Source organism: Phalacrocorax aristotelis, chromosome 4 (assembly GCF_949628215.1).
Source record: "Phalacrocorax aristotelis chromosome 4, bGulAri2.1, whole genome shotgun sequence".
Lineage (NCBI taxonomy): Eukaryota > Metazoa > Chordata > Aves > Suliformes > Phalacrocoracidae > Phalacrocorax > Phalacrocorax aristotelis.
Window position 1 is genome coordinate 51,067,999 of NC_134279.1, and position 22,067 is coordinate 51,090,065.

General features: G+C 40.4%; 1 protein-coding gene across 1 annotated transcript; it reads left to right on the plus strand.

The window, feature by feature from the left end:
• The first annotated feature begins 253 nt into the window (after positions 1 to 253).
• Positions 254 to 5,464, plus strand: FGF20 (fibroblast growth factor 20). Its single transcript, XM_075091407.1, is given in 4 exon segments — positions 254 to 288; positions 290 to 810; positions 3,113 to 3,216; positions 4,370 to 5,464. Coding segments are annotated over 4 exon segments (906 nt in total). The 3' UTR covers positions 4,616 to 5,464.
• Positions 5,465 to 22,067: the final 16,603 nt, after the last annotated feature.

Sequence of the window (22,067 nt, forward strand, 5' to 3'; positions counted from 1 at the left end):
CGCGGAACGCTCCGGCAGCTCCCGCCCGGACCCGCTGCCCGCTGCCCGCTCCGCGCCGGGGCTGCCCCCCTCCCCCCGACCGCCCCTCCCCGCGTGTGCGCGGCGTGGGTGCGTGCCTGCGTGCGGCGGGGCGCAGGAGCCGCGCCAGCACCTCCCTCCCCGCCGTCATCTCAGATCAGAGGAAGGTGCGAGGAGAGGGGGAGCCGGTTTACAATTTCAAACGCAGCCTCCCCGCAGAGGGCTTCATTAGCATATGTCAGGGGGACCGCCGTATATATATATATACACGCGGAGCGTATAAACACCACCCCGCCGCCTGGCTCACACCGGCACGGCTCGCCTCGCCTCGGCTCAGCACGGCTCGGCTCGGCTCGGCTCGACTCGGCTCAGCACGGCTCGGCTCTGCCGGCTCCCCATGCTTGGGGCCCCGCCGCGCACCCCCACATGCCCGCCGGCAGAGGCCGGCAGCCGCTCTCCGCCGCCGCGCCGTAGCCCGCTCGCCCCGCGCCCCCATGGCTCCGCTGGCCGAGGTGGGGGGATTCCTGGGCGGCCTGGACGGCCTCGGGCAGCCGGTGGGCGCCCACTTCCTGCTGCCGCCCGCCGGGGAGCGCCCGGCGCTGCTGGGGGACCGCCGGGCGCCGGGGGAGCGGGCGGCCCGCGGCGGCGGAGCGGCGGCGGCGGCGGCGGCGGACCTGGCGCACTTGCAGGGCATCCTGCGGCGGCGGCAGCTCTACTGCCGCACCGGCTTCCACCTGCAGATCCTGCCCGACGGCAGCGTGCGCGGCACCCGCCAGGACCACAGCCTCTTCGGTAGGCGGCTCTGCCCGCGGGCGCGTGCTGCCTGCCCGGGGGCTCCCACGCGTGTGCGCGCGTCCCCGCGCGTTCGGGCGCCTGTGCGTGTACGGCTCTGTGCGGGTGTGCGTACCTGTGCGTGGGCGGTCGTGCCCGTGGGAGGGAGGCGCGACGCCGGGGCAGGTGGGTGAGCTCTCCCCCTTCACCGTCAAACCGCGGGGGCTGCACTAGGGCACCGGGGCGAGCTGGGGGGGGGGAGGGAGGCGCGCACGGACCCCTTGCTGAGCCTGTGCTGGGTGTCCGTGAGCGCGCACGCACACCTGCAGCTTTGTTTTAGTGGGGAAGGTCAAAAGTCAGTATCTTTCGTACTCGTTACCCATATCGGAGCTTCTCGAGCCTTCGTAGAATAATCTAGATCATGAGCTCGGGCGTGCTGACCCTTAGGCTGCATTAGACCGCTTTGTTTTGCAGGACAGAAGGGTGAAGCAGAGGGCCCTAAAATGCCTCTTTGCTCAAATGCTTAAAATGCTTCCCCGAACTTTCTCTGTCAGTAAACCAAAAGTAGGTGAGGACAACCCAAAAATGTAAACGTTTCCTGTGATGCAAAAGTAAATCCTCAGTTGTAGTAGCTGTAGGAACTGGACATCTAAACAAACCTGCCGTTACCAGCTGCGTGTGAGCCTTTGTGCGTATTGATTTAGCAGTCGTAAAAAGGCGATTAAAGAGCTTCCTATCATCCTCCCCATAGTCAAAACAATGTGCTGGAATGGCTCTTAATTGCTTTTATAACACGTGGATGTTTTCAGAAGTAAAAGAGCAATAGTCAAACAGACCGTTCTTCTCAGAACGAAGATTTCCTACAGCGTGTAAACATGAAATAAATCTTTGCTTTAAAAGAAAAAAAAAGTTAGCCCCAGATCAAACACTTACTGGGCTTTTTAGAAACGTTCTTCCTTTATCCTACCACTGTTCTCGGCAGGTTTGTCTGATGTGGTTACTTTGTGGGCTGAATCACCTGCTTATTATAGTTTTGAAAAAGGGTGACTTTGAAAATGATACCAGAAAGACAAAATACCTCCACCTCCTTTTATGGGACATTGTGCTTTAGGAACTGGAAAACTAGGATGATTTACATGCAATAGAGTGTTTAATGCTTGCTTTTTGTAAAGGATTTATCTTTGCTGCTTGGTAATATAAATAAGAAACCTGCCAAAGCTCAATTAAAATTCAAAACATTTAAAATTATTGTATAGTCCAGACAGTCCATCTGTCTGAGAGTGGAAGATGGTCCTGAATGAAGAAGAGTAATCATAAGTACAGCAAATAGATGAAAAAGTCATAATCAAAATCAAATGCACTACTTAAAACCACTTACCTTAGATTAGGATTTTTTTTTTAATGTTTTGCGGTTTTGCTGCTGCACAGCAAAATCTTAGGTGTGATTCTAGAACAACTTCTTTTTGAGGCTTTGTTTACATTGTTAACAACTTCCAAAAAGCTGGTTCACACATTCCTTTTCTTTCATGTTTTGTATGTACTGTAATCTGTGCATATCAATTAGTTAAATATGTTGGCATACCCTTGCCAAATTGCAGGCTTCAAATAGCTCCTCATCCCCCGAATACTTTATTAATACACAGTACATTTTTGGGCAAATGTAATATAAATAATGCTAGAATCCAAACATTAGCAAATAAGCAGCATATTTCATGCACTTAAAAAGCCTGCACTGAAGATAGCAAGTTGTGTCAAGAGGCGTGGGCCCATATGCTAGATAAGATGTCTGGCAAATACTTTTTTCCTTTTTTTTTTCCCTGTGCGTAGATTCTGTTATATAAAATTCCCATCTGTACTTTGATTTCCATTCAAATGATCTAATAATGGATGTGTTTTTTTAAGATAATGCTGTAGAAAAAGTGAAGTATATTTTTCAGGTAGCTCAAACCTATCCTCCTATGTTTGAGTAAGCAGTTTAGCAAATAGTGTATAATCGTTATAGATTGCAACTGCATAGTGCTGAAGGCTCTAGCCTCAGCACTGAACAAAATCCTTTCATATTCAACATAGGGAAAGAAAAAGGTTTCTTAAATGGCATAGGATTCTGGTGCCTAAAGGGGGCTTCTCATATGGCTTTCTTGTGAATGTTGTATACATTTCCACACAATATTTGAAATTCCAGGAAAAAAGTAGACCACATTTATACAATATGTACATTTTCCACTTGCTTTCAACTGCATTTTGGATGTTTTTATTGACGTGTGTTACAAGTTGAGTTAAAGCAATCTCTCTTCTTCTCTTTTTCCTTTGGATATATGTTCAGGTATCCTTGAATTCATCAGTGTGGCGGTGGGACTGGTCAGTATTAGAGGCGTGGACAGTGGCCTTTACCTTGGAATGAATGAGAAGGGAGAACTCTATGGCTCTGTAAGTACCGCTTTCGTGTCAGCTCATACATGTTGAGGTTTTGATTAACTTCTTAGCACTACGCAAAACCCTCAAGCAGCTAGCTGAGGTAGTCTTAGCTTTCAAAACACGTCTTTTCCTGTTGAAATGTATTCTTGAAAGTATATGGTATAGCCTTGGATACTAAAGATTTGATGGGAAAAGTTTCGCTGTCCTAGAGAAAGAGAACTGAAAAGAAATATTCCTCTTAAATTATGACAAAACCAGCTGAATTAAACTAGCTATTAAAAAAGCATTTAAGTTGCCTAGTATCTAACTTTATTTTTATCAATACTGCAAATGTATCATAGTATACGTTCTATTATCAAAAACATTGAATGCAATTTGGGGGAAAAAAAGTTAAAAAGATAGTTAAGAACAATAAACCATGATTCATATAGTACCCTGACTTACTTTATGGATAGCCTAATGCTCTTTTACAAATCAGGAGGCGGTACTTCCAGGTACCAGCTTTTTAACATGAAAGCTTTCTTTCAAATTCTGGGTGAAAGAGGATAATAGTGTATGTCACAGTTAGGTACCACTGTTATTTGAAAAATCTGCGAGGTGCAAGAGTACTGGCAATACCTGTAGATCCTGACACTTGAATGTTTGCACTTAAGAATGAAAATAAGCTCGTACTCATTGTGGTTAAATCACATCTGTTGAATAACTTCAACCAACGTGACTGTAAAATAGAGTCTTTGATAAAATGTGAGAAGTGATGCATACCACAAAGAACACATGGAAATATCTTCCTCATCTGTTGTATTGCACCTGTGTCCCTCCACCAAATCTCATTTCTAGTTCATAATCTAGTTCCTGTAGGTCAGGTGAGTTTTGGTTAAATCATAAATGAGTAATGCCACCTTGGAGAGTGAGTTAACTAACTCATGTTTAAATCCAAAATTGTATACGTGCAGCTTCAGTTTTTGAAAGAATAAAGGATAAATTAGGCATCCAAACTCAGTGTCAGGTCTACATACTCTTCTTGAGTCTGATTTGTTAACAGTTAAGTGAAAAATAAGGCAGCACAAGCCTAAAACATTTTGTTTATTTTTATCACGTGTTTTTCCTGTGTGTTCAGATACCTAGTGACAGCTTGACTTACTTTTCTTCACTGTTTCTTTCTTAGGAGAAGCTTACTCCTGAATGCATCTTCAGGGAACAGTTTGAGGAAAACTGGTACAACACTTATTCGTCCAATGTGTACAAACATGGAGATTCGGGGCGGCGATACTTCGTAGCACTTAACAAAGACGGTACTCCCAGAGATGGGGCAAGGTCCAAAAGACACCAGAAATTTACACATTTCTTGCCTCGGCCTGTGGATCCTGAAAGAGTTCCAGAACTGTACAAAGATGTGTTAGGATACAGCTGAGGAAGGAGGCAGCTTTGGAGAAACCCCCGTACTGGAGCTGTTTGATCCTGGCCCCGCTTCCATGGCAGTACCAGCATGAGGAACCTGCAGAGGTCTAGGGTGCTGGATTGGAAGAAGCTACTTTGTGATAGGCAAGCCTCTGTTTTCTAACCTTTGGATTTAGGAGACAAAGCCTTAAGGCTGGGAGCAGACCGGCCTCCTTCAAACTTGCTGAACTGTTTGGTAGCCAGTAACCAGAGGGAAGTTGGAGTGTGACTTCTTTAAAATGAACAAACTCTCGGCAATTTTGTCTTGGATTACCTATGGTCCCTAAATTAGCAAAGAACTACCTGCATCATGTGGATGAGGCGACAGCTGGAAGAAATAGAAATAAATAGACTGTAAAATAGTAATAAATCCTGAGAACTTTTTGTGGCTCCACTTTAGCGATGGACCTTAGGTCTTGGTGCATCATAGTCAGAGATGGAACTTCTCTTCAGGATGGACCTATTTATACATCTCCAGATAGCATATATTTATTTTATATATTTATTTATTAAAGAGTTTATTTTTTACTGGGATATGAAGAGAATACAAGCCCCTAACCCCGATGAGAACTCATTTACAGTGCCAGTATCTACTCTGAGTAGTGTCATGATACAGAAATGGCATTACATTGCAATGCATCTGAAACCTGAATGTTCATATTTCATTGTTTATCAGTTACAGATAAGGTTATGTTTTACGCACATACCATTGCCTCGTTACTGTCCTTCTTTTGGAAAGAATGTTTAAATTTTTTTTGACTTATGAGAGTGCCTTACAGCTCTGTATTGAATTCAAATGCACATTTAAAAAGGGAATTAAAGATTATTTCACTTTATTTGGTTTACTGTCATTTTTAAATTGAGAGTCTCTTAGCGCACAATGTGTAACACTGCAAACCTGCAACAATTGTGAGGATTCTGTTGCAGTTACCTTGAAAGAAAAAGTAGTATTAGCTCTAGAAATCTTGATTCAAATCACCACATGCTTGATGTTTTTTGCGAAATGGGTCCTACTGTCTTTAGTAACACACAGATAACTATTCTCTGCATTACTGAAACTTTTCATGTAGGATTCTCATCAGTCTAGAAGGTATTTTAATCATATTCCCTATGAACATGTTTAAGGGGAAACAGTATCAGAGTTAAGAAGTTTCTGATATTGCTGAATGAAAAGCTTCTGGGAGTGAAGTTTGTTTCTCCCCTGAGTACAGGGGAGCCTAAGGAGACTACTTATCTTAATTCTTCCTTTAGAGAATGATCTCAGCATCAGTTTTTTGTGTGAACACTATCAGGACAAAGATGAGCTCTGTGCTATTTACATCTATATGACAGGTAGATTACACTAATTTAATTCAGGATGATCAGTTATGAAGCACAGACTCCTTGTTGAATTAACTGGAAAGCCCCCTTAACTGGAGAGTAAGACTACTAAGGGTTAGTGACAGGCCCTGTAAGATTTAGACCTAAACCTGCTGAAGCTTGCTGTCAGGTGATTGCCACCTCCGCAGGAAAGATTGGTCCAGGAAGGGGACTGCAGGAAAGGCGCTCCAGGAGAGGGCATCAATACGTGTACTGTACTAGAGGTGGTCTTATGTTTCAGGTGCCAGTGTTCCCAGTGGGCTCCAGCTCAAGATAACTCATTTGAGTTCAGTTTCAGTTTTGTAGAAGCGTACACAGTTCAGGTACTGCACGTGCATCATTTGTATCAAGTCAAGGTATTAACGAAAAGCATTTTCCAGTATATAACAAACTTGCTAGAACCATCACTGTACTGGAACTTTTTCCAATCTATAATGGGAAGTGAATAGATTACTGCTGGGCTGCGGACAAAATAATTTTACTTTCTGCCACATAGAAATTGAATGCAGATACACAAAAACATGTTTCAGCGCTTTGTGGCTAGCAGTATGTAACTTACTAAGGTTAGATGCTTCATTAAAAAGAGGCAGTTGAAGATCTACAGTGCACTGAATACAGTTCAATAGAATAATCTTGTAATGCACTTCAACCTACTCTAAGATAATGATTTTATGGGTGACACTGAGTCCCTTTAGTAACAGATCAATAACTGAAGAGAAAAGTATATGTTTTAAATAGAAAAATTTTTCCTCTGCATGTTAAAAAGTAATTTATTCCATGTAAGATGTGTAAAAAATCAGTGGCTGCTGCTCAGAATATAATTCCCACATATTTCTGGCAAACATGCTCAGTGTTTAAACCACACCAATAAAAGCGTTATCTCTCTTTGGATTAGCAGTTTAGTGTTAATCCAAGTACCTCAAAAGATGGAAGGGCTGTAATCATCCTTGTTATCTGTGCATCTTTTTTCACAGATACGATACAGTTCAGAAGAGTAATTTAGGATAGTTTTAAGCGGTGAATAATCAGCTGAAACTTCTGGATCCAAACACCTAGCCAACTTATAGGTGAAGAAGGGTGATAGACGCTTGTCATTTTCTTGCCCCATTCCCATTTTAGATATATATCTGATAATCCTTGAACAAAACATAATGGAGCAGATATGGTGGTGATAAATGACTGTACAAAACCTCCAGAGCATTTGAGAGCTGTTGCAGCCTCCTTTGTAGTTCTGGTGTATTGCCACTGAAGAAAGATACTGCTTTTTATCTGTTTCATTTTGCTTGTAGCATTTACTTGCTCTCTGTTACATTCTGTCCATCATGATCTCCAGATGCAGTTAATGTTTTTCTAGTTTGAAAACGGTGGATGCAGAAGCAACACCTCAAAATAGCTATTTTCGTATGTTATTAGACTAATAGCTTAGTTGTCAGTGGCTGGGTTTTTTGTGTGGTTTTCACTCCCGCTTCAGAAAGCCCAACTGGATAGAGTGAGCGAGCTGTGGGCTGCTCTAATGTCATGAAGAGGGTAATCTGAAGGAGGTGACATTGTTCAAGGTTCAGAGGAAATCTCTGAAGGTAGAGAAAATGTCACATCTTGAAATAAATCCCTGCATGATTGGCTGCCCTATTTATGCCTTTCTTTTTTTTTCCAGGGAAGGGAACCATTCAAGGTAGTTACGCAGTTTGCATAGCAGGTGCAGCTCCACTTTCTGCTTCCCACAGATTCTCCTAGTAGCTGTAAAACTTGTCCCTTTGATCTCAGAGCCGTCTGGAAATTGAATGCTCCATGCTAGTTCTGTACTTCTTCACATATTTTGTTTTTCTGCTGCTCTCTTTTCAGAGTTGTGTCAGAAATAATATACTGCCATACTGAAGATTTTCTGAAATCCAAGAATAACCTTAACTTTTGAGCATATTTGAAGTGGAATTGTTACTTTTAGTAAACTTTGTGCTCTTGGTCAGAATGCAGAAGGTAGAATTTTTTACAGTCTCTTGTGGTAGTCTTCCAGCTATGATAGTCACACAACATATGAGAACCCAAGTGCCTCTGGAAATGGGTATTTTTTATTAGACGAGCTGATATAATCAGAAAAAGCGGACAGCTAGTCTAAAAGGCACAAAGTCCTTTCACTGGTCTGAATCATTTGTGTTTGCATGGAGCAGTTTGGTCCCATCTGTATCTTTGTGCTTTCTGTCATAAGCTTATGGGTGTTATCTTTCATGCTCAGGTGTGACCAGCTCCACTGATTCTAGCTGAAAGTTCCAATCACTGGTATGGCCGTGCACTCTGGTAGCACGCCAGGGTTATGCAGAATTTACTTTCTGACATGTGAGAGTCATTTAAGAAGTACATTTTCTTAATAGCTTTCCAGCTATTTTCATTTCTTGATGTGCTTTTTTAACATTTTTTCATAGCCATCCAATCTTGCTTCAGTTACTTTGTGAAGTTTTACTTAAAGATGGGTCTTTACCAGGAGCTATATGAGCTATGGGTGTGATTTTTATTTTTTCCTCAATTTATGTTATCACACTAGTACCACTGTGTGGTGTTTTTGGCTGGGATAAAGTTAATTTTCTTCATAGTAGCTAGTATGGGGTTGGTTATGTTTTAGATTTGTGCTGAAAATAGCACTGATAATACAGGGATGTTTTCATTACTGCTGAGCAGGGCTTACACAGAGTCAGGGCCTTTTCCGCTCCTCACCCCACCCCACCAGAAGGTAGGCATGAGGGTGCATGAGAAGTTGGGAGGGGATACGAAGCTGGGACAGCTGAACCCAACTGACCAAAGGGATATTCCATACCATATGGTGTCATGCTGGGGATGGAAGAAGGAAGGGGGGGCGGAGGGACATTCGGAGTGATGGCTTTTGTCTTCCCAAGTCACTGTTACACATGATGAAGCCCTGCTTTCCTGGAGATGGCTGAACACCTGCCTGCCCATGGGAAGTAGTGATTGAATTCCTTGATTTGCTTTGCTTGTGTGTGTGTCTTTTGCTTTACCTGTTGAACTGTCTTTATCTCAACCCATGACTTTTCTCACTTTTACCCTTCCGATTCTCTCCGCCATCCTACTTGGCGGGTCAACAAGCAAGCAGCTGTGCGGGACTTAGTTGCCAGCTGGGGTTAAATCGCAACATACTGTACCATGGCTCTGGTTGTACCGTTGCAAAATCCTTTTTCTGTACAGCAAAGAACTAAACAGAGGCAAGGCGGTTTTGTACGCCGTAAATGCATCTTCACTGTTGCTCTAATGAACTGGACCGAGCCTGTGTCATATATACTGAGAACACTGTAGTAAGATGCTTAAGTTTTGCTCATCTTGCTCCATACTGCATGGAGATACTATTAGTAAGGAGGCCTTTTGGAAATCTTCTCTGCATTTGCTCCTTTAGCTTTTCATGTGAGAAAAGCTATTGACTTCACTGCTGTTAAATTCTCTGCAAATATTTGGTGTTTTTTTCAGTAGTGCAAACATCTGAAGACTCAAAGTATATGAATATAATGATGGCAGCATGAGATCAGACAGTACTGCATCTCCACTGCATGAGGAAGAGAGTAAGAATAAGGCAGGTGTATATTCTGGGCATTCATTGTATAACCCCAACTAGGATTACTACCTGAAGTCAATTCTCCTCTGGGTCATTTCCTTTTGTAAGGCAGAAAAGTGAAGTAAAAATTTCAAATGTTGGAGAACATGGTGGGGGAATTCTAAGCTTCCTGCATGTCTGCATCAACCTGCACTTTATGAGGCATTTCTTTTAAAACAATCTCCTTTGCAGCAGTATATTCAGCTGTTGTGGTGAAATCGTTGCTGTTAGTGTACTTGGTGCCGTGTACATTTGGATATACATGTGCTCATCTCAGTGCAAGGAGACAAATATATTGCTCGAGACGAAAGAACGTTCTGAAGTTGTTATATACCATCAAAATGTTAATCAGGAAAGTTTGCTTTATGGCATTAGTTTTAATTAAGTTTTTGATACAAAGTTTTACAGCATGTATGTGTTGTTCACAGTCAGAAATTCATGGGCAGAAAACCATAAAGGTGTAAAAGCTTCTCAGGTGGAACATACTTAGCCATGACATCTTTGTAAATAAGTTGGGTGCAGATAGGAGGAAAAAAAAACAACTGGGAAGAGGTCAAACAGTTACTTCTATTGCCAGTTGGAGAGAGATTAAGTTTCAAACAGAAATTGGTTGGCAGCTTGCCAAAATAACTATTTCATCTGCAACATGATCAGACACCAGAACCATTCTGGAAGTTCAGGAAAAACAGAAAATACTGAATTAAAGCAGCGGTGACCATAGCTCTCTGTATTTCAAATGTATACAAAATGCTATTGGTATTGTTCTCTTATTATAGGAAATCTCTAGTAAATGCAATTCATAGGGAAAGGAGTAAGATTGTTAGAAAGGAAGTCTTGAAAGTGAGCTTAATAAAAATCTTTCTGTGGTAAAGTCCTGGTTTATATATTTTGTCTAATTATAGGAAAATTGAATCATGCTTTATTCACATGTAAAATATCACAAACCACATAAAATTACATTCATAGATATCTTCAAGTCATGAGTGCTACTTGATTTATGAATAGAGCCCAAGTTAAGTCACATTTGTCTCCAAAATGTAATCTTTTATATATACATATCTATACTAGCCTATATTTATGAAAGATGCTTTTCAAATTAGATACAAGTGTTTCCTTCGTTCCTGGCTTTAACAATCTCAGTGTTTGACTGTTTCAGGAAATATTTCTCTATTATCCATGCAAGGTCTTCCATCCATCTCTAATTCCAGTGGCTATAAGGTGCCGTAGACATGAACATGAGTCTCAAGGTGGGTAGATTTGCCTTAGGGTGGTTTCATCTCTATGTGGCTGAGATATCAGAAGGTGGTGGTAGGCAACTACGCTTACACCTGAGTTTTTAGCAGTTGACCTCTATTGTGCTGAAGCTTCTGGGTAGGAGCATGAAGTAATATTAGCTACCAAGTCATCAATATCCTGTTAATGCTAATTCTGTGTCTGGAGCCAGAAAATATAATTTCCTTTTCTAGTAGAGGTATGGATGGAAGCCAGTTGGCTAGAGCTTGGCCAGAACATGATGAAGGTGAAGTGATAGGAAGGGGAATATTCTCAGGACTTTTTGCAGTTTCCACAATTAGTAAGTTTTCCTTACTAGAGAGCCTACTGATCAGGTGGGTTACCAGGTTTTGAACTCCAGCCAGAAACTCTTTTTCGTTTCAACTGGGCAAAGACTGTGTCTTCATCTCTTAGATTTAGCACCACTTTGGCCATCTATTCTTCCTAAAAAGTAGCATAAACCAATGACAACATGAAAAGTCAGAACTTCATTCTGCTTTTTGTTCTGCCTTTTCCTCTAGCTATTCAACCTTGGGACTATCTATTAAATCAATTTCACCACCTATAAGGGGACAATATCTCTAATCAGTTAAACAAATGAAGAAAAGTCTTACAACACATAAAACTGAGTAAATTTGTCAAGAAATGTAACCTGCTGCAGAATGGTCCTATTAAAATGATCTATACCTTTGGTAACTTTTAACATGAAGATATGGATGCATGCTTGTAGCCTACTGTATTCCAGATAAAATTTAGAGCAGGTTTTGATTTTTAAGATGTCAGATGGTAGCTTTTCCTGTTCAGGAAACTCCTTGTCATGGTTCTACAAAGCTATGCTGTGTTGCTGGCCCTCCAGTCAAACTTTCAGAACTGTAGTTCTTAACAGATAGATCAAAGGCTTCTCCTTTTTTTTTTTTAAATACAAAAACCACTTTAGCTATCCTCTGTGATTTAGTGTAGGGATCTATATACCTATTTGTTTCTTATTGCCTTTGTTCCAGCTAATCCAAAAGAGTTCCTCCTCTTGCTACAGTCTGACTCCTCTTTGAATAAACAGTCAGTAGGCTTTTGCTGTGAGAAGATTGCTTTGTCCAAACTTTCCTTAGTGAGCTAGAATCCCGTACTTAACAGTCACCAAATGGTCAGCAAATGCTCCTAATTCTATGCTGTTATCTTTATGTATAAAGTAGAAACTGCCAAACACTAAACACTAAACCCTGCGTGCAATAGTACCTAATCACTCACTTTCCTTTTTAGGTCATGGTGCCATGGGTATCTATCCCAAAACCATAAAGTCTCCTGAGGTGAGTTTTGTGCTTTGTGATTGCCGAACGCTGTAAGGTGCAGGATGAAATTGTCTCATGTGATTAGAAATGTCTCATGTTTGTATACAAGTACCATTGCAAGCACCACATTGCTTTTGATTTATTACTAAAAATTGGGCCCAAGATACCCACATTTGTGTATTGGTTGTGGTTTTGTGGCTTATAACCTCAGTTAACTCCTCAAGCTTAATGTAATGAGGAAGTAAATTCTTTTATCTAGGAATGTGCTAATCTTAACTATGTAAAGTGTTCCTCGTTCTGATGAAGTTGCTAGGCAAACAACTGCAATAAAGAATATGTAGATGTTTCTGTAGGTTTTCTTTGTGGCATATCACTTTGAGAAGCTCAATTAATCTAATTCTAAGTTATTAGCAGAGTTTGCCTTAAGCCATTCTGTCTGCTCTGTTTTTTCATATGGTGACTCTGTATTTTCTTAATGGTCTTACCTCCTCTCACCTTCTTTAGGTCACTCTTTAGGATACATTTCCTGTCCCTGAGCACCTCTGAGAACAGATCACTTGCAGCTCACCAATGCTTCTTCAAAGACTGTCACAAGAGAGCAAAAATAAGGTATATCTAATAATCAGGGATTGCATATGTTTTTTGATATTTTACTCTTGTTGCTTTGGGGACTTAGGTTTGGTTTTTGACCCTGAATGCACTGCCTATCTTGGCTGTGCAGTGTACTAGCCCTTTCTGCCTTTACATATTTAGTCAGCCCCTTGACAGTGTTTTAAATGAAAAGGTGACAGATGATGAATGGCACATAGCACTGTCATATGTTTTCATATTAAAAAAAGAGGTGCTATTGTTTCAAAACAGCGAAACTCTTTCATCTCATGAAGAAACTTCAATAGTTCTATGAAAGATTTGGTTTCTTAAAAAGTTGGTGAGTGTGCCCATGTGTTTTCATATGATTCTTTTATGATGCTGGCCAGCAATGATGAAATTAGCATGTTTTGATCTATATACAAGTTGTTCATAAAGAACTTGAAAGGAGTCGTTAGGAAAATCCAAGTGCTGAAACATTTAAGATATACTTTCTGGTCTCACTTTTGTGTGATTGTCAGCCAGGGACTATCATGATCATGGTAGCTTGCCAATTGCCTGCCATAGATATAATATTTATTGCTGCAGTGGGGATTTCCTATCAAAGATCTGAAGACAGACTTTTATACATTGTTTCTCCTAGGTAACCTATTCAAATCAGCAGAAGAGATCTGATAGTAAAGGAAAAATAATCAAAAGATACGTATTTTTGATCTTTGGGTTTATTTGAACTCCATTTTTTTGTTCAGGTTTTCCTTCAGAGAAGGAAATTGGCTGGTGTTCTGCTTTTCCATATAAAATTCATAACCGTGTAATGGTATTAAAATTAATGTATTTTGCAACCGACTTATGAGGTATAACATTTATTTTTCATGCTATCAGAAAGTAGATATGTACAGTTTAGCAGGAAATTAGTGTCTTTTAAGGCTATTGGAAATATATGGGAATACTCAGCTAATCAAATCATAATTGGCTAATATTTCTCCTTCCCTTTTCCTAGGACAGAATTAGGCAGAATTAGTCCAGAGCACAGAGAATGGCAGGATGGGGTTAACATATTCTGAACAATTCCCAGTCCCATGTCCCTGACTATTTGCACAAACTATGCTCTCCATACAGTTGATTCCCTCCAAAAGTTGATCTGTCAGTCATCAATTCTTCTCTACTCATAGGCTCCTATCTTCCCTTCACAAGCCGTATTCAGCTTAATGAGGACATCAAGTCTTCCCAATTATCCTCACATTTTCAGAAAGTATAGCCTGAGCTCCTTTATCAATCAATATCTCCTGTTCATTGGAGAGAGCTGGGCTTTCCTGATGTAGGCTATGTCACAGATGCTTGTATTGTTTAGTGTTTACTGTCAGAGGCAACTCTGGATTTTGAACAGCTGCCCCTGCTTTTACAAGGAAGCATCTCTTACTGCTCCAGAGGAAACCATTGCCTTGCCTCCTGAGACATGCCAAATCCCTCACCCAGTGTGGCTACCTGCGAAGAGCTGCAGCTGAGACCAATGAAGGAGCAAGGCTAGGAAGTGCAGATGGGTGCCTGGCTACAAGCAGTGCACCGAGGATTATGTGTGTGCAGAGAGGGGAGGCAACGGCAGCCTGAGATCAAACTGCTTTGCTAGCATTTAGCCCTTGGTTATATAGCTGGGAAGCAGGATCAGAAACGTCTGGTCTGATGCAGATCTCATTGGCTGTCTATCCTCAAAAAGCAGATGAACTTTTTTCTTTTAAGAACATTCATTAGAATTACACAACACTTTCCATTTTCTCTGAACTATGGCACCCAAGGCCTCCTGTGGTACAGGTTTTCATATCCCTGAGTGTTCTGTATTTTATTTGCCAGCTAAATAGTCAAGCAAGGGTGATTACTGGCAAACATAGTGGTGTTTTTTTCATGCTCTACAAACTGTATGGAGAGCACAAACTGTATGGGGAGCATAAATTTATTTGATAGGGAATGATGATCAAGCTATTATTTGATAGTAACAATTTTTTTTTTGTCACCAATGACTGATGATACAAAAATCTAAAGACTTTGGACTACCTATTCTGTCCTGGTCTGACACATTCATTCATAGATAAAACATAATATTAGACTTACATGCTCCTACTCATCTCTGTAGTTTTTCATATCTACATTTTACACTTAAAATTTCCTAAATCTCTTTGATGGCTCTGAAGCACATTAATGTTTCCTAGTACTTAGAAAACTATTACATTCCAAGAAATTTATTTTAAAATTTGAAACATTAATATATTAGTAAACATGAATGTGAGAATGTTACGTTTCAAATCTGAGTTAATATTTGGTTTTGTCCAATGAGAAGACAAATTTTGCCAGAGGATATTTCAAAATGAAGGCATGACAGGACACATACTGCAGAGCCATTAGGAACTGTTTCAGCTTCACTGGGAACTTTAGCCACATATCATGGAATCATAGAATCATAGAGTGGTTTAGGCTGGAAGGTACCTCTAGAGGTCATCTAGTCCAACCCCTGTGCACTGAGCAGAGACATCTTCAACTAGATCAGGTTGCTCAGAGCCCCGTCCAACCTGGCCTTGAATGTTCCTAGGGATGGGGCATCTACCACCTCTCTGGGCAACATGTTCCTGTGTTTCATCACCCTCATTGCAAAAAATTTCTTCCTTGTATTCAGTCCAAATCTACCCTCCTTTACTTTAAAACCATTACCCCTTGTCCTGTCACAACAGGCCTTGCTAAAGAGATTGCCCCCATCTTTCCTATAGTACCCCTTTAAGTGCTGGAAGGCTGCAGTAAGGTCTCCCCTCAGCTTGCTCTTCTCCAGGCTGAACAATCCCAACTCTCTCAGCCTTTCTTAATAGGAGAGGTGCTCCAGCCCTCGGATCATCTTTGTGGCCTTCCTCTGGACATGCTCCAACAGTCCCATGTCTTTTTTGTGCTGAGGGCCCCAGAGCTAGATGCAGCGCTCCAGGTGGGGTCTCACCAGAGTGGAGTAGAGGGGCAGAATCACCTCCCTCGACCTGCTGGCCACACTTCTTTCGATGCAGCCCAGAATGTGGCAGGCCTTCTGGGCTGGGAGCATACATTGTTGTTGGCTCGTGTGCAGTGAGCATGCATCTTAACGAACTCATAAAACATGATCTGCAATATCTTTTTGCAATAATAATAGTAATAATAATAATAATAATAACAACAACAACAATCATCATCACCATTACCATCATCATCATCATCATCCTGGATTTAACTTTTGAAGATTTCAGCTTAAAAATTACATTTCTGCTTGCTAGATTGAAGCTATCATAGAAAAAAACCCAGTTTTTAGCCATGTAGATAGGAAAACACAGGAAAAGCTTGGAAAACAATATTTTTTCATATATTATCATTGCTAAGATAACTATTTTCTTCTTTTCCCTGTGTTCTTTCCTTCTATTTTTAGTAGACTTATGTCATGTCATCATATTATGTGCAGTCTTCCTGCTCCCAAGGGCCCAATGATAACATCAGTTTGCTGCTTTCCAATTTCCTGGAACTGAGTAACTTGCTGATAAAGTGAAGCAGAAAATTAAATTAACAGAATCCTATATTCTTAATGAAGTTTGAAAAGAAAAGTAGGGGGCACATAATCATGCAATTTTTAAATATAGCAAAAACCAAGGCAGATGCCAAAGAGACTTTTCTATCAGAGACTCAAACTTGTGGCCAAACCAGTGATATGCTTATACTGCTATACAGCACTGGGAATCAAAAAAAGAGGAAAACATGCTAATTTCACACAGATGGGAAAGTCCAATCAGCTGCAAAAATAACAACTAGCCTAAAGTAGGGCTTTGCAAAACATCTGCTGTAATTCTGTACCCTCAGAACTCCATCTTTCACAGAAATGCTTTCCTAGCCTTCAGGGTAAATGCTGATAAAGGACATGGCATTTTGATAACATGCCTTTCCAGAAGAAGAGATGGGATTTTAAAGAGCCAGAGATTGTTAAAATGCGTGTCACATCAGACATTATTTGAAAAATAGAAAACCCTCAAGGAATATTAGGAGACAAAAGCAGTCCACTTTAGCACACTGCCTGAGACTTCTCTACGTTGAACGTCAATTCAACATTAAGGAGGGTGCTGTCTCTTATCAGGCACCTGCAGTACTAGTTCTGTAACCTTGAAAAGTACAATCAAAAGAAACAGTACATCAGTAACCTTGTTGGCGGCATGCGTATTGTAAATAGGGAGAGATGTAAACCCCACCTTTTAACTAGGAATTATTTTTTCCTGAAACAAGTTCTGCTGTTATCAGAACAGCTGGCAATAAAGAAATGCTGAAGAATTAGTGTAGTTCTAATATTCAGATCTTTTATTCTGAGTCTTAATAACTAGTTCAGAGTCCACTATTGTGTAAGATAGCTTTTTCCATGTGATTTTTTTTAGACTGAATTTCATATGCCATTTAAATTACCTGGTCACTAGATAAAACCAGCACCTTTCTGCACCTCTTTTCAAATGGCTCTTATATTCAGTAACTTTTTTTCCATGCAAAACAATGTTACTCAGTTGACTATAATGGAGGCTGGCGTTCATCATATCAGGATAATACTTTTTTCACCAGTTCAAAATAAACTAGTGTGTTCAAGAGAAACAGTTGCAGTCTTCTTCACTACTATGAACTGTCATGCATGAAGCTTTCAAGGCCAAGGAATGCATACTAACATGCTGGAAGTAAGTTCTAATATAATAAGTTGTAGTTGAGGGCAGAGGTTTTGTGCTTTTTATTAGCGTAAGAATTAATAAGTGTTTGAATTTCAGGACAAGGTTCTTCTTCAGAATGAACAAGTTACCATTGGCCAGTTATCTTTTGGCCATGTTATCTTTCTTAGATTTAGTGTCTCTTAATAGAGAAGTCCTTTTTTTCTATTTTAATGCTTCTCTTTCCTCCTTGATAGATATATAGGTATGGGAGCAAAGGAGCATAAAGGAATTAGGAAAGAAAAAAGTCCTCAGATATGCTTTCAGTTCTAGAAAATAAGATTTTCTGAAAACTAAGGTAGCAAATCTGTGCACTATGGAGCAGAAAAATCAGATTTTACTGTAGGAAACAGGCAGCATAGGTGTCTGTGATACAAGAGGCATACCTCTCTAATGATCCATGGCATTGTAAAGGCTCTTTCTACTGAGGAAAACCTATGAAAGTAGTTCCAAACTTTTATCTGGAGCTGAGTTGATTCTCAGCTGGCCTAAGGATCAAAAAGATATAAAGATTGTTTAAAACCATCACATGCCTCTCAATACATTGATTTCTGCAATACAAATTTCTTGACTATAGGCTAGGAGTTAAAGATGACAGTAAACAATATTTCTTAAAAATTATAACTTTTTGGCAAGAAGCATAAGATCTTGATTCAGTTATCAACAACTAGCATTTAATTTTAAGATACAATTCCAGATGTTAGATTGGATCATTCCAAAATGTAAAAGTAAACTTGTCTTTAGAAAAAGATTAGATTTATCACCTGACATAAAATCAACTGCTTTTCTTGGTAAATATGAAATACATACATGTAAAAGAATAAAACTTTTGTTTTGAATGTTACACTGCCATCTAATGAGACAACTGTAAATTACATGAAAATATTTCATGGGTTTGTCATCTGTTTTCTGGAAGTAGATGGTGTAATACAGGATACAACTTCAATATTAATGGCATTTATAATAATAGGAAAATAGGACATTTATTCATGAATAGAATAACACTAATAATATAATTAACTGATGATATAGCAAGCAGCTGGAAAAAAGCTCATCTTTGGATTATATTTAAATAAAACTGCAAACTGAATACAGTGAATAAGGTTTCATCTGAAGACATGAAGAAAAAAATAAATGAAGTTGCATTTCACATGTCATAATAGTTTTTTTTCCTGGATGTCGGACAATCCTACACAGCATTTACAGTGCCAGAGGTTGTTTACACCAACTAGTGCACAGAAGGACTTAAATGAATTTTGGGGATGAAGGCACATGGAGTAGAGGCACCGGGACTGGGTTTGCAGATATGCAGTGTAGTTCTTGAATGAACTTCATAAGTCACTAAGGGAAAATCCTGCCCTACATCTGTCTGCATGAAAGTACTCAGACACTGCAGTGCTGCTATGTGGATGCTGAGGCAGGATGAGGGGATCCCCTGAGGGCTCATAGTACTTCATTTTCTGGGACTGTTGGAGGCCAGCTGGGATTCAGCCCTGTTTGGATTTCCCCTGTATTGGTGATTCTGGGGGTCTTGCAGAGCTCCCAGGTAGCTCAGTGGCAGTGCTGGGTGTAGGGCTGAGTGTCTCAGCAGGGAAAGACGGTGCCCAAGTCTGCTCCACACTGTGCTGGGGACTTACTGTGGATGTATGATTGGTGTGGAGAGAGCCTGCACCTCTGGACTACTTTTCAGGTGTATCAGCGGTAGCTGAATGTCTGAGCACAGATATTTGGTGTAACAAGTGGAAAGTGGGCTTCTAGTCTTGTTGGCAAAACCTAAAAATCTGCTGAATTTTATTTTTAAATATGTACTTAGGTAAAAAAAAAAGGACCTCAGCCCACTTCCTACTACAGCAATGCTAATCTGAAGTAACCCTACTGGTCCTCATGTTTATGTAACAAACTCCATTGTGAAGAACACCTATAGATGTTAAACCACTTCACTAAAGACAAACAACCAACATTCACTACAGAGTGTTTTACTGCAGAGTATAACCATTAATATTTATTTTACAGTGTCAGCTGATATTATGCTGACATGGCCAAATGCTAGTTGGCTATGTTGTAATAGTAAGGACTTTGATTTTTACCAGTGTTGCTGGGGTCACCCTGCCACTGCAGCCTGACATAAACATAAGGTCAAAAGGCACATACGCTAACAAGTAGTATAGTCTCACCAATCACCAAGTCCAAGGTCTGGCTTTTCAGTGAAAGAGAGCATCTTGTTGATTTTATGGAACATGAGGATCTTCACACAAGGAAGATCAAAGGGCTGCGTTAGGTTTCAATACATAACTTTATGGGACAGATGGAATTCACTCAGAGAGACCCATGACACTCAGGGCCAGATTATCAAAAGTTGCAGACGCTAAAACCTGTTAGTGTGTTCAAACCTTTATTCCAACACTGTCAGCACTTTCTAGCTCTGTTTAAAGCATCAATCTGCATTTTAACTACTGCAAAAGTTCAAATGGAGGTTAAATGGATGGGCTAAAGGAGATGGGAAGTCAAAAGAAATTTTGTTTGCTATTTCTTTGCTTCCACACAGCTATTGTCGAATGTTTGGGGATATAAATTAATTTTGCAAGGGAGAAATTGATATTCTTGGGAAACATACCAAAACTTGAAACATCTTTGGTCAGGTAATGAACATTAAAATTGTGCATATCCTTGCCTCTGAGATCCTGAAGCATGAAAATAACCTTTTGCTTTATCACTGTTGAAAACATTTCAGGAGTTTCTATCAAGTAATCCAAATGCACTCAGGAAAGGAGAGGTGGACTCACCATCTCAATAGCAGTCTTCCCAGGTTTCTTAAACTCCCACATTTGGCCATGTTTTGCTTGCTAATAGTTTGACTTCTAATGCACTGATAAACTCAGCCCTTTTGGGAGGACCCTAACTAGGATTCCTCCTTTGAGTTCTGATGTGCCAGACTTTTAGCTCTGGAGTTACCCTTGTGTGGGCTTTATCTCTGAACATTTAGTTCCTTGACCATACTGGCAGGTTTTTTCAGTAGATGGTTTTGCTCTGCTACTCTTTCAAAGGAGTAAGACCTTGCACTGTAGCTCCTTTAGCTAATGTGACCTAATGGGACCCTTTTCCAGATCCCCAGCATTGTGCGCACTCTGATTTTATGGAGAAGCAACACAAAGTTGAAGTTGGCTAACAATGATTTTGCAAACTGTCTAAAAATCCTCCCTGTTCTACTGTAACTAGCACAAGAATGTACAAATCTAGATCAAGTAACAACAACCACATGGGTGTCCAGCCTCAGTTTCCTTATCACTTTTGAACACTCTTAAAGCCGTATTCAGAGATCCTAATGAAACCTGTCATTCTCTGCTCTTCATTCATATGGCTTCTTTTCTGGAACAGTCAGCCTTTCTCAAATTGCTATTAAGAAACCCTCTGTATTTAGGACTTCCTGTGAGTTGCTTCCTGAGCCATATCAAGTGATGACAATTGATCGTCAGGCTATTTATTGCTGAATTTATTCCCTTCTGGGTCCAGGCTTGAAAAATAGATTACCTTAAGTGATAGCCAGCTCTTCATCTAACTGAAGTGTCATATGAATGAATAAAAGCTTAAAAGCTCTTGCTGAGTAGTTCTATAGATTTTTTTTCCTCATATGGATGCAAAGATGAAAAATTGCAAATAAGCCTCACATTCAAACCAAGTGGATTTCCTGGTATTAGATGGGATCACCTAATTTTAAACACGAACAGTTTCTGCTAACCCTCCCAACAAAATCACTGCTCGCCATGCTGCTTCATTGGTGTCATCATACCCTGGTACAGCTGAGATGTGGAGAAAATGCATAGTTGACACACTTGTAGCCATACTGAATTGAGTCTACCCTTTCCACCTTGACTCTTCTTTCTGCTGTGTGAAGCAGAATTATCTTGTGTATGCAATATCTCATGTTATTCCAGTATATGATTATGGGTTTTGAATTTATTTAGAACTTTCCAGGCAATAATGGAAGACAGTAGGAGGTGGTTTCTACATGGAACGGTGAAGGAAGCAGAAGGCAACATCAACTTAAAATTATGTGTTAGGTCACAGTTGCACAAGTTTTCACAGTTAGGCAAACTGCTTTTATCTACAGTGGCAGTTAGCCTCTGTGGATTATGGTAAAAGTGACCGAGGGCCTAATAATGTGACATTCATTTTTATATTAATAATGACAGAATAAAATCTGTCAAATATTCTTCTTTTTGAAGGATTGAAAAATGATGGAGTGTAAGAATTGCTGCAACATGGCCCCTGTTCATGTGTTTGTGACATTACACATAAGCCCCCTGCACTTCAGCATGAATACTCGGTGCAAAAGCAGACCCATTAGATACCTGGGCTCAGCTTTGGCTGGATGGCCTTTAATCATATCACTGCCCCTTCTGAAAAGCAGAGAGAAAGATCAGAGCACTCCTGGTTTTTTTTAGCAGCATACATCTCAGGTATAATAACATGATGGCACAAATATTTAGGTGGCACAGAAAACAGTTCCACACAGCCTGTATAATTTGCTTTCCAGAATTTTGTAGCTGCGCATAATCCTTTCCAGTATTATAAAAAAATCTGTCAAGTTAAATAGCC